This window comes from Aedes aegypti, chromosome 1, assembly GCF_002204515.2.
Source record: "Aedes aegypti strain LVP_AGWG chromosome 1, AaegL5.0 Primary Assembly, whole genome shotgun sequence".
NCBI lineage: Eukaryota > Metazoa > Arthropoda > Insecta > Diptera > Culicidae > Aedes > Aedes aegypti.
In genome coordinates, this window is record NC_035107.1 from 242,863,807 (window position 1) to 242,877,698 (window position 13,892).

The following is a 13,892-nucleotide window of genomic DNA, read 5'->3' on the forward strand; positions in this document are numbered from 1 at the left end:
TACTTAACCTTACTTAACCTAAACATATAACGCATTAATCGTGGCAATAGAAGATTGTAACTATTTTTGCCGAAAATTATTAATGATTTTATTTGACATTTGTTCGAATGTTTCAACATTTGATATTCTATGTAACTCATTTGTACTATAGCAGGGAGGAATCTTCAGAATCATTTTCAAAATTTTGTGTTGAATCCTCTGTAGAGCTTTTATCCTGGTATTACAACAGCTAGTCCATATCTGAGACGAGACTCGCGAAGACGGTCTTCTTTTTCTGTGGTTGCTGAGTTTTTTTCTTATTCCACTTCGTGTTTATATCAATTATGCGCATGCTGTTCAAATCCTCACATGAACCTCTCAGCAAAAATTATTGAGTTTGCATCACATTGAATCGTAAATAGCCGTTTGAGTGAAATTTCATGCCAGCAAACGTAGCAGACATTAAAAATAATTGATCTTCTGCTTAGATCTATCAGCAACTTTGGAAAAAACTGCTCCGCTGACAGAGGCTTTTAATAACAGTTTACTTTGAACACCATACTTTTCACTTTTTCAGCCATAAAAACGGTGGGCTGCATTTGACGTTTCGTGAGAGGGGAATCTGGGCTGCATATGACGTTGATATTTTTCCTCTTCGCGAGTCTCTCTCAGCATATGACGAGCCTAACCTCACTTATTTGACAGCTGCTGGTCCTGTTGTTTACGTTTCGGACTTAGTCGTTTTTTCATCATTTTTTCATCTTCGCATTTCTATCACCAGCATGCTGATGATGGCGATTTTCCATAGTAGAAAGATAGAATAATACGATCCGTGGGTGTCTGCAGTGGATTTGACCTCTCCTCGCAGCAAACTTTCACGAAATTAAGAATTATTCGAAAAAAGTACTAAGTCCAAACTGTAAACAACAGGACCAGTACCTGTCAAAATTGATGCGTGACGTCACAGTGCAGTGGAGTATAGGCCAGGGGAAGTGGTTCACCTAGAGTGAATTTCTGTCAAAGAAAAAGTAGATTTTGTATGAGATTTGACAGAAAAATGAATGACAAGTTCATCCACTTCTCCTGGCCTATGGACCGATGCACGAGTTCACTATTTGACGTTTTAGCGGTGCCGTGTTATTTATGTGACCATGGAAACCAGTGAATTCGGCACCGCTCAAACGTCAAATTAGTGAACACGTGCATTGGTCCATGGTCCGAATCTGAGACGAGACTCGCGAAGACGGTCTTCTTTTTCTGTGATTGCTGAGTTTTTTCTTATTCCACTTTGTGTTCATACCAATTATGCGCAAGCCGTTCAAATCCTCACATGAACCTCTCAGCAAAAAATGATTGATTTTGCATCACATCGAATCATAAATAGCCATTTGAGTGAAATTTTATGCCAGCAAACGTACACTGAAATTAATTTTATTGTAGAAACTACTGAATCCATGGTAACATTAAGAACTGCACCAACGATTTTCAACCGAATTCTATCAAAACATAGTCAACATCACTACACAAGAAAATATATTCCGTTTATTCAACCACAATTGCAGTTTTTATGACTAGAAACATTCTTGATTTGACAATTTTGGCATTTTACTTTTGACCACACTGTGTTGTACGGTGGGTGTCACTGATTGAAATACAATGCTTTGTAGTGGATGCTACTATGGACATGGTCACATTTACTGCACTGCTCAGTGATTTGTACTAGATTATAGTAAACTTAACAGATTTTTGTAGTCGGTTGAAAATCGTTGGTGCAGTTCTTAATTTTACCATGGATTCGATAGATTATACAACAAAATTTGTTTGCGTGTAGCAGACATTAGAAATAATTAATCTTCTGCTTAGATTTATCAGCAACTTTGGAAAAAACTGCTCCGCTGACTGAGGTTTTCAATAACAATTTACCTTGAACACAATACTTTTCACTTTTTCAGCCATAAAAACGGTGGGCTGCATTTGACGTTTCGTGAGAGGGGAATCTGGGCTGCATATGACGTTGATATTTTTCCTCTTCGCGAGTCTCTCTCAGGTCCATATTGGTATAGCATACAACATGGCCAGCCAATTTGTTTGAATATCAGAAGCTTGTTGTTAAAACAAAGTTTTGATTTTCTATTGATAAGGGGATAGAGACATATCACATATTTGTTACATTTGTCTTGAATGCCTTCAATGTGATTATTGTAAATTAAATTTTTATCTAGAATGAGCCCTAGATACTTAACTTCATCTGACCAATTTATTGGAATCCCTCTCATCGTGACAACATGTCTACGGAACGGTTTCAAATAAAGAGCTTTTGTTTTATGTGGGAATATTATTAGTTGAGTTTTGAAAGCATTAGGAGAAATCTTCCATTTGTGCAAGTATGAAGAAAATATATCCAAACTTTTTTGCAATCGACTACAGATGACACGCAGGCTTTGTCCTTTGGCGGAGAGGCCTGTGTCATCCGCAAACAAAGATTTCTGACATCCCTGAGGTAACTCAGGTAAGTCAGATGTGAAAATATTGTATAATATTGGTCCCAAAAGTCTGCATTGGGGAACACCAGCTCCTTCTGATGAAGTCTTCCAGACCTGGAGTTCTGATAATTTGACAGATAACTTTTAATAATTCTAACAATGTATGTTGGAAAATTGTTTTTTAATTTTACGTTCAAACCTTCGTGCCAAACACTGTCGAATGCTTTTTCTATGTCTAGAAGAGCAAGACCAGTAGAATAGACTTCAGATTTGTTGGAACGAATTAAATTTGTTACACGTAAAAGTTGATGAGTGGTCGAATGTCCATGGCGGAATCCGAACTGTTCATTGGCAAAAATTGAATTTTCGTTGATGTGGGCCATCATTCTGTTTAACATGACCTTTTCAAAAAGTTTACTGGAGGAAAGCAAATTGATTGGATGATAGCTAGAAGCTTCTGCAGGATTTTTGTCTGGTTTCAAAATTGGTACATTGGTTGGCATTTTTCCATTTGTCAGGAGAATATGCTAATTGAAAACATTTGTTGAATATATATTAATTGAAAATGATAAGCTACTTTCTGGAAGTTTCTTGATGAGGATGTAGAAAATTCCATCATCGCCAGGTGCTTTCATATTTTTGATTTTTTTAATAATAGTTCTTACTTCTTCCAAATCAGTCTCACAGGCATTTTCGAAAACGTTCTCTTGATTGAGAATATTCTCGAACTCCTAAGTAACTTGATTCTCAATTGGACTAGTAAGTCCTTAATTAAAATTATGCGCACTTTCAAACTGCATAGTAACCTCAGCTTCTGAGGGTTTTTTTCAGAATTTTTGATACTTTCTTGAAGGGCTTAAATCCAGGGTCCAATTGAGAAATCTTATTTTCAAAATTTTTGTTTCTTAATTGTGCAAGACGTTTATTGATTTCTTTCTGCAAATCCTGCCATATAATTTTCATAGCAGGATCGCGAGTGCGTTAAAATTGCCTTCTCCTCACGTTTTTAAGACGGATCAAGAGTTTAAAATCCTCGTCTATAATCACGGATTCAAATTTTACTTCACATTTTGGAATTGCAATGCTCCTGGCTTCAACAATGGAATCTATTAAAGTTTCAAGAGCATTGTCAATATCAAGTTTTGTTTGTAAAGAAATGTTAACATCAAGATTAGAGTCAATCTATGTTTCATATATATTCCAGTCGGCTCGAAAATAATTGAAAGTGGAGCTGATAGGATTGAGAATCGCTTCATGGGAAGTTTGAAACGTAGCAGGGACATGATCAGAATCAAAATCAGCATGAGTAACCAGTTGGCTACAAAGTAACTAGAGTCGATTAAGACCAAATCAATCGTAGAAGGGTTTCTAGAAGAGGAAAAACAATAAGGGCTCCAAATCAAATAAAATTCAGCCGTTGAAATTACTTTGCGAATTATTTCATGACCGATGTTTGGCATTAAAGTCACCAATAACAAAAAAAAAATGACCTGCGAGTCAAATTTCGCTAGTCAGTTTGAAGCAAATAACTTAACTGCCCAGAGCATTGAAAAGGCAAATAGGCAGCTAGGAAATTATATTTACCAAGCTGTGTTTCAACAGAAACACCTAAAGTTTCAAACACTTTGGTTTCAAATGACGAAAAAAGATGCTGTTATACGCCTATGAATGACGATATCGACTCCAACACACTTAAATTATTTTACCGACCTCAGTAAAACTTTTCGCCGAGAACCCAACAGCTGAGCGTTCGGTAATTTTCAATGCCGAATCTCGGTACTTATTTTACCGAGATTTCGGCAAACCAAACTTTTTGCCGAGATCTCGGCGAACGTTACCGAGATTCGGTAAACGTTTACCGAAATCTCGGTAAAAGTTTTACCGAGAATCGTCAAATTATTACCGAGATATCAGCTGTTGGGTTCTCGGCGAATCCGTTTAAGTGTGAACAAATGCTCCATTCAGTCGATCATAACAATAAACAAAAAAGTTTGGATCTCTTTTGAGTTTGGATCCAGGTATCAAATAAGTTTCAGTATTCATGGCAACATATTTTAGATAATATTACGAATTCAAACCGTAATAACATCTGGTAAAGTATCGCTGATCCGCCTATCTAAGAACGTATTAGATCATATACAATGTCTACCTGGTTGTCTAGACACAATTAAAACGAATATCTTGAATTTCATTGGCGACTTGGCTGTTTAAAGAAAGTGAAAGGATCTGACGACGCATGCCCACTTATAGAACACTGACTGAGCGAAAAGCTTGGCGATCAGCCGGTTCAATGGTACGTGCATAAACTCAGGAATTGATTCGCGCAAGGGATCCTATTTGGCATTTGATTTTATTGTCTGCCCGAACGGGGGTATCTCTACTAAAGTTGGTATTTCATCGCTTTCACGCCTCCGACATTGCCAATTCAAACCGTATTGTTTGTTCGTTGGTTTAGGCCTGTTTAGGCGTCTGTATAAACGTATCATCGACATAACGTTGTTTCAGCACCACTGGCTTTTTCATTCATCCAATCGAATAACGTGACCGTACACCGAATCGAAATTCAATGGATCAATTTCCCAAAACTTCACTTGCACTAGGCGGCAAATCAAAACTTTTTCACACACTTTGACTATTTCAAATGTTTTCAACAGAATTTGTCCCACTGAATTCGATTTTGTTTCTCGATTTTGCAGAAAATGTTCAAATGTTTGAAATAAATAAGTTTTTTACTCACAAATTTTCATAGTTTCATAATTTGTTTTTTTGTTCTACGATAACACAGCGTAACAAAAATAACATTTTTTATTAAATTAGGTGTCTCTAGTAGATTTGAGTTTGCTGAATCTGATGCCGTTCTCAGGAAAAAAAAAAATTAACACGAAAAAACACTAATTTTGTTAAAATACAGGACTCTTCACTTGCTTCTATATGCAGGGTTGCCAGTCCCCCTCCGAGTGTCAGTAAGTTGGTACAGGTCATATATAAATTGTATAATATTCATACCAAAAGCGTTACGAAGGGGTGGGTGGGTGTCCAAAATGGCAATTTTTCGGCAATTATTTCAGAAATAATTCTAACAACTGAACCGAGAATCAAGAATTACTCTTGAATCATCAAAATCAAAGGTTTCTTAAAGAGCATCTCTGCGAGTTTCTCCTATGAGCATTAGTTAAAACATTCCTCCAGAGATTTGAACATACATTTTTTCAAGAATTGCCGTACAGCTCTTCCAGGAGTTTCTTTAGGGATTTCTTTTAAAATATTTCATGAACTCTTAATAAAGCTCTCCAAGGGTTTATTAAGTTTTCTAAGAATATCACTTGAAAAAAATATATTTAGGATTCTTACTTTGGATTTGGCAGATTAATTTTTGGTAGTGTTAGAGTTATTCGATTAAAAATTAAAATTATAAAAAAAATAAATAAAGGAAGCATTGGACATCTTGAAAAAAAAAAAATCTCTCAACTATTTCCTTCTGAATTCCTGGAAGAATTCCTGTTTTATTTGGAAGAATTCTGGGAAAAAATCTTGGGAAGTTGCAGTATCCATTACTGGTGAAATCAACGTGAAATGTTTTCTACTTAATTTTTCCAAAGAGTTCCTGAAAATATCATGTAGTGCTTATTTGGAAATTTCTTCTAAAAAAACTTTGGATATTCCTTCATAAAGTATTCCAAGAATTTATCATGATTTTCTTTTTAAATATCCCTTGTAAAAAATTATGGAATTCAAAAATTAATATCTTGAGAAATTTCCTTTCGTTTAGTTGTTGGTAGTGTTATTAGAGACATTCATTGCTAAAATGAAAATAAAACCTGAAGAAAGCTTTGGGTGAACTCCTGAAAAATCTCTGAACTATTTTTGATGTTTCCTTGGAAGAATTCCTGTTTCCTGAGACAAAATATTCTTAGGAAGTTACAAGATTGTTTCCTGGAAAAACTTTGGTATTTTACCTGGAGGAAATCATAACATAACATTTTAGATGCTTCTGATTTAATTCTTAGTACTGTTGAATATTCCCAAGATATCTTCAAAATAACTCCAGGGAGAAATTCTTGGTACAATCTCTGATGAAATCCCAGAGAAATTCCTAAAAAAAATTCTTGGAAGAACTGGTCTTTTTATGTGATTCCCAGAATAAACTGAGAGGTTTAGGAAAATTCCTAAAATAATTCGTTTTATCCGAAGAATTTTACAAACTTTCTTTTGAAAAAGTTCAATCAGTATTCTTGGAGACATTCTTGCGAAAGTATCCTAAAACTACTCAAACCAAATTACTGGGAAAAACCTAGGAGTAGTTCCTTAGGGAATTCTTTGTTCTTAGGCAATGCTTGGAAATGTTTACCATGAAATTCTAGATCTGGTGTAAATACTGAGTTCATTCCAGAAGGAAATGAAATTTCTGAAATAATTTTCAAAAGAGTTCTTGGAGGAGTCCTCAGAGAATTTTACGAAAAAACTTTTTGATTAGTCACAAGTTGCATTTTATCAAGAATCTCCAGAAAAATAAAAAAAAAGTTGTTTTTAAGGGCTTTATAAAGCCATTTGAAGCAAATTCACAAGAAAATTATCAGGTTCAATTATGAAAGGAATGTCTTGGGAGATTTCCCAATATATATGAAGAAATAAACTGGACGAATTTTACAAGGAACAAAACAATTTATGAAGCATATCTGTGGATGTAGTTTCCAATAAATTTCAAGAGAGGGCACATAAAGAAAAAAATCATAAAAAGAAGTAGAATTGTAGAAGAATTCCGGAAGGTGGCATTTTAGACAATACTTAGAGGAATTCCTGCAAAATTCCCTGGAGAAAATTCTTAAAAATTTTTTATAGAAAGTCTCGGTTAAAACCAAGGATAAACTTCTAGACAAATTTTGAGATGCGGAAAAATATCTCGATTGATAAAATTCAAACTATTCCCAAGAACGATTTCTGCACTGGTTGTTGAAGAAATTTCTTGTAAGAATCTGAAGAAAAATATATGAGCATTGATAAATGGAAAATGTATAGTTTATTTATTGTAATTTTTAATGTAATTTTTGAAATGATTACTAGCAACATTAGTACATGCTTTTGGACAACTGTTTGATAAACACTTTGATTTATTTTTGTTGTTGCTAGTCCTGCTTAAGGTTCCTTCAGAAAACATGTTTAGGATTCCTTCTTTAGCCGCAAATTACTGTAGAAAGTTCACTCGTTATTTATTCAGCAGCTGTGTCAGATATTGGTCCAGGTTTTCGCCAAAATCTTTTAAAATATTTCTGCCAAAAAATCATCCCAAAGTCGCTTTCTAATTAAATGTTGCAAGAATATTCTCTAGAACATTTCCCAAAATTTTTCTTTATAATAACAAATAACTATTTCTTGCTTTTTATGTTTGGACAGCTAACCCATCTCAAAATTTCTTCATAATTAGATCGCAAAAAAGTGGCATGCTACCAGCCCTGTGATTACAATACTGGACGGTACCTGATAAAATTGTTGGTGAGATTATGAAAGAATTGTGATGAAAATTCTGATTTCAGATAAGATCTCTGCAATGTTCCTAGGAAAGTTTGGTAAGAATCTTGGAAATATTTGACTTGAATCCTGGAGATTTTGAAAGTGTATGAAGAATTTCACAGAAAAATCCAGGAAAATATCTGATGAGAATCCCGAAAGGATTCTAATCAGAATACCAGAAAAATTTCGGTAAGAATTCTGGAAGGATAACATTCTCGAAGGATCCTGATGCGGATCCTGAAAGGATTTGGATAGGAATTCTGGAAGGATTTCGTTGCGAATACTTTGTGGATTCTGATGAGAATTCTGGATGAATTCTAATGATAATCCTGCATGAATTCTGATAAGAATCTTGGAAAAATTCTGTTCAGATTTCTGGAAAGTCTCTGTTGGGAATTCTGTTAGCACTATAGTGGAGTATCCTGGAAGCATTCAGGAGAGACTCCTGGAAGGATTCTGATGAGAACCATAGAAGCGTTGTGGCGGAAAGAAAGAAAGAAGACAAAAATAAAATAAATTTTGAAAGATTTTGATGAGAATCCTGTGTAGAGCATCTGATGAGAATCCTGGATCGATTCTGATGATATTCCTTGGATCGATTCTGATGATATTCCTTCTGATAAGATGTTTGTACCCCGTTTGGCATAAAGTCGTTTGGCATAAGGTCATTTGGCATAAAGCCGTTTGGCATAAATTCGTTTGGCATAATAGTCATTTGGCATAATTGCTGTTTGGCATAATGATTGACTTTAAATAAATATCGGTATTTTTAAGCTTTTACCGAGATGAACGCCATTGAGCCCATAGCAAAAAATTTTGGTAGGTTCTAAACAAGCGCGGTGTTCGTTCAGAGATTTTCCAAGCTAAGTATTTCAAAAATTGTTGTGACATTAGAGAGCATTACTAAATAAAACTCGTGACGTGTCTCTACATCTCAAAACATAGAGTATCTTTGAGCTTGTTGCGATATAAATATGTAAAAAAAAATGGTAAAGAAAGTTCGCAGTTATTTATCAAAGGAACGCTCATAGAATATTTCGCTAACTTGATAAAAGAATGGATTTTTTTTGCAAAATATCAAAAGCTCTAATCCAAAGATCTATCAATGCGATTTAATGCAAACATAGCCTATATACGAGAGCAGATTATTCTTCGATTAAAATGTTTAAGGCTCTAACGCAAAACAAAAATTTCACAGCATAGCTCAAATAAACAACACATCTTTAAAAGAAAATATTAGTGGCAAAACTTTTCAACGGTTCAATATGAAGCTAGGTATGCTGTTCCGCTCAAGAAAAGTAAAAATTTCTGCTCAAGAAATGGTCAAGAAATTTCCCACTGTAAGCTCCATTTGAAATGACATTTCTTTTCAACTGCAAACTTTGATCAAAGAAAAATGCTTTTCTTGAGCATTTCTTGCAAGAAATTTCCCACGCATCGAGATAGGCGATTACTTTTCTGTTGAAGTGCATACTTCGCTTAAATTCTAATTTTGGAAGTGTACATCAAAAACATCGTCTATTATCGAGATAAGGGAAAGTTTGTGATTAAAATGATATTTATTCCAGCATATCTTGGAAGGAGATCACGCGTTTGCCCCAAAAAAAAAAGTATATGTTGAATATTGGCAGGTTCTAAAGTAATTCTAACACATCTGGCAGGAATTGATAAAACAGGAAAATTTGAAAATGGTTTACATTTAGCTTTACTATATAATAAATTTAAAACAGTATAAATATTGAAAAACAGCTTATTTTTAAAAAAAGGCAAAATTTATAATTGAACCAATAGAAGAATGGACGCCAAAAATTATTGCGAATCGATGTGATTGTGCTACTTTTCCCAGAATGCCATTTTCCCGAATGACTGGTTTCCCCGAAAAGTGGTGACGAGAAAGAACGATAAACAGTCAAAATAAGGAAGTATTCTGTCATTCTCAGCAAAAACGCTGAGGACGGTAAAACTCGAAAGAACTGTCAATTAAATAAAGAAGGGTGCATATTAGATGGTCAGTTCGTTTACCACCCTGAAATGTATAAAGTTACGACAATTATGAGTGCAAAAAACTTTTCGGGGAAGTGGGCTAATCGGAGAAACGGGATATTCGGAGAACTGGCGCTCGGGGAAAAATAGCACAACCCATCGAAGTAACTACAGTAATCGATTTCTCTTTTCGCTGATAATTTGAGCAGATCAATGTTATCGATTGCCGCCCTTTTGTCAGTTGGGAACAAAAAAATGCTTGAAAAATAAAGCTCCAAAGAGCAGTCTATGCATAAAAGAAGGAGAAATTAATTGACATTTTAAATCAACAGTATTCATATCTATAATTATGGTTACATCATATTTAGTAAAAAAAATATAGAACAATCAAAAGAAGGGTAAATTTGTGCTAAATATATAAAAATCTTCAGTGCAAAAATTTGTTCCAACAGCGAAACTCAAAAGAGGAATTAATATTTGAAAGAAGGGAAATTTCTGGATAAATAATAAAATATGATTGGCAATAATTTCCTAATATGCTTAAATTTATTCAAGAGCAAATGATTGTTGAATAAAGTGTCATTTTGTATCAATTGACTCCAAAACAAGCCTGATGTCATCAGAAAGATTCAATAGAAATTTAAAAACGAAAATTTTAGAAATTCTTGGTTTCAGACTCATTATGCCAAACGACCATTATGCCAAACGGCTTTATGTCAAACGACTTTATGCCAAATGACCTACCACCTGATAAGATTCTTGGACAAATTCTGATGAAAATTCTGCATCGAATCTGATGAAATCATTTAAGGAATCATATGAGAATTATGAGAGGATTCTGATGAGAACTTTGAAAGGATACTGATGGATGGAAAGATTTCTGATGTCATTCGTTCTACAGTACTCATCTGACAAGTTTCCCGAAAGGATTCTGTTGATAATCCTGATAGTTTTCTGATGAGATTCTTGAAAGGATTTTGATATGTATCCTGCGACGAATCCAATGCCAATCCTGAGAGGATACTGATGAGGAGAATCCTGTGAGGATTCTGAGAGATCCCTACCTGACTACCTGAGTCTACTTCAAGGCCGGCCGCATTCATTTTGAAGGCGGCTCGGGACCATATCATGCAAGGGTTGTTTGAACAACACCAGTTCAAATTCAAGCATCTTACAAAACAAATTATGTCCAGCTTTAAATCTAGCCCACCTGAATGATCAAATATATAGGATAATCAAGTTGACTCTATATATCTCTCCAGGTCTCCTTCAAAACTTATTCTGGTCATGTTCATTTTCATTTTAGAGTCTTGAAATTATTACTTTCCTACTGTAGAAAATACGGAATGACCCTGAAGAAAATCTCAGAAGTTTTTTTCTTTTTTAATTTCTTTGAATGCATCCCAATGTATCGTGATAAATTCAGACATTTGTCGAAAATATTACGTGATTTAATTTTTTTTAAATAATGGAATGAATTCGGATAAGCAAATTTAATCATTTGCTGTGGATCAGTGCCGTTGAATTTTCAAGAAAATGTAATACATTGTAAAACACACTTTATTTTTTTTTTCTCGAAATACGGTAGATGTTGCACAAAATCCGACAACGGATTTAAAATTAGCGGGCCAAAATCTTTTGAATCCTTTGTAAATGGTCAAAGTTCGTGAACCAATTGTTGCCTAGTGTTATTGGGGTTTCTATGTTTGGGGTTCCATTACCACCTTAGCCACGCATGGAAGGCCCTCCCTTTCGCTAATATTGCAGAAGCGCAATCATAATTAGTGTTCTTTTTTTCTGCTCTCTTTCTCTTCTCCAGGCGTGTGTCATCGCGATCGCGCGCTCCATAGTTTCCGGATTACGATCAGCTCGCAAAGAGGCCCCCGAAAAAAAGATTACGACTCACGACCACGGGGACCGGCCACCGCTTTTTTGTTTTGCAGGTTGAGAGAGATCAGCGGCGTGTCGCGATCGCACACAGTTTTGGTGCGGCTATTGCTAATATCCGCATCTTCTGCGATCGCGAAACAAGGGGCAAAGAAGAAACCGCAACAAACACCGTGGACAAACGGAAAGCGCCAAAAGCCCAGGGACGGATGCGCGCGGATGGCCAAAACTAAAGTTCGATCACCTTAGATATTTCGGTTGCAGGTCGTGGTCGTCGTCGTCGTCGTCTTTGTGGCTGCAGAGCACTTGCCGTAAGTCTTTCGACGCGATCGGACGCGAGTTTTAGAGTCGCTGGCCACCGGTTGTGTTTCTCAAGGCCTGTTGAAGAATAAAGCGTCCGAGGGGAATTAATTACCAAGTTTTCGACAACGATAAGTGCAATAAGCGAAGAATTATGATCGTGATCATGATGATGATGATGTTGGGGTGATGGTGATCAGATGAAGTGCTATTGGAAAGTCAATCAAAATCGCTCCCAGTGAAGATATGTGGTGTCTTGTACGGGGTCCAAGTGCTACCAGTAGTGAGTTTGTGAAGCGAAAAAACGTCCACTTGGTTATCGGTTTTGGTGGGTTCAATCAGCGGTCGGTGAAAATAACGGCTACCGGGGAAGAGAAGAAGAAGAAGACGACAGCTGTTTCGGCTGGAGATTGAAAAACCGCAAACGAAAGCAACGATCGACAACTACAACGATCTACGACGACCGCGGTTGGTCGTTGGTGTGGTGTATTATAGTGGTGCACTATACTCTCGCGAAGTGGATTTAACAGAAAGGAGAGGGCTCAGCTGCTCGGTGAATGAATGATGGAACCGCCGCGAGGGGCGCTCTTCCGGGAGATCCACAAAAACACCTGGCTGCGACGGTTGAGCGGCGATGGAAAGAGACCATCTGTGCTGGCTGCTAAGGTGAGAGTTTATTATTTAGGTTTGAAAGTTTGACGGCGAATAGAAATTTCAAGCATGATTTTTCAAATCGGCGTATCTAACACTCGGAAGAGGGGCCCAGATAGCCGTAGCGGTAAACGCGCAGCTATTCAGCTTGACCAAGCTGAGGGTCGTGGGTTCGAATCCCACCGGTCGAGGATCTTTTCGGGTTGGAAATTTTCTCGACTTCCCAGGGCATAGAGTATCTTCGTACTTGCCACACGATATACACATGCAAAAATGGTCCTTGGCATAGTAAGCTCTCAGTTAATAACTGTGGAAGTGCTCATAAAGAACACTAAGCTGAGAAGCAGGCTCTGTCCCAGTGGGAACGTACCGCCAGAAAGAAGAAGAAGAACACTCGGAAGGTTTCGAGAAAAATGCGATGCAAAATATTGTAAAGCATTTTAAATCCTGTTTAAAATGTTTTGCATTTTTTCTATTGCGATGTCTACTATAAGTTGAAAAAAAAAACACTGTTTCTAACCACTATTAAACAAATCCGATTTGTTTTGAATTTAATTGAAAAACAGGTAAAATTAGAGAATAAACCCTTTTGCTTTGTGCTGCTCACATACACCATGGATGATTCGTCGATACCATACCTTGATTGATACATACACCTTGCTTGATGCGTCGGTTTGACAGTTCGTTTTGCACATCCGTCACGTCATATACACCAGTATTGTTTTGAAGTTGCACATACACCGGTTTGCAAATTCCCATAAAACTTATTAAACTTAGTCAATTCGTCAGTTTCAACTTTCAACGACAACGAATATTAGTTTTCGAATGTTTCCAATTTCAACTCGATTAAGAGGAGCACCGGACGGAGCCGTAAATAACAAAAGCAGGAGGAGAACAGTTCTTGTGCAAAATTTGGTGAGAAATATTGTCTTAAACCGAATACTGATGATGTTCCACATCAGTTTGCCGACCCGTCAGCTCGCTCAACTGTGGAAATCCAATTCTCTCGATTTCCAACATGTTTAGTGATTTGGAAACAGTATGACGTATCTGGTGTTCGAAATTTTATGTTTTGATTCTACATATAGGTCGCTTTACTAT

The 13,892-nt window shown here is 36.2% G+C and overlaps 1 protein-coding gene across 2 annotated transcripts in view; it reads left to right on the forward strand.

The window, feature by feature from the left end:
• The window catches only part of LOC5563548 (serine-rich adhesin for platelets), a 157,237-nt gene that overhangs the window by 29,806 nt on the left and 113,539 nt on the right, over positions 1-13,892 (forward strand). For both annotated transcript variants that reach the window (XM_021837372.1, XM_021837370.1), the window contains one exon: positions 11,773-12,806. In XM_021837372.1, coding sequence (XP_021693064.1) covers positions 12,702-12,806 — 105 coding nt within the window. In that variant the 5' untranslated portion in view covers positions 11,773-12,701. The remainder of the gene's footprint in view (positions 1-11,772; positions 12,807-13,892) is intronic.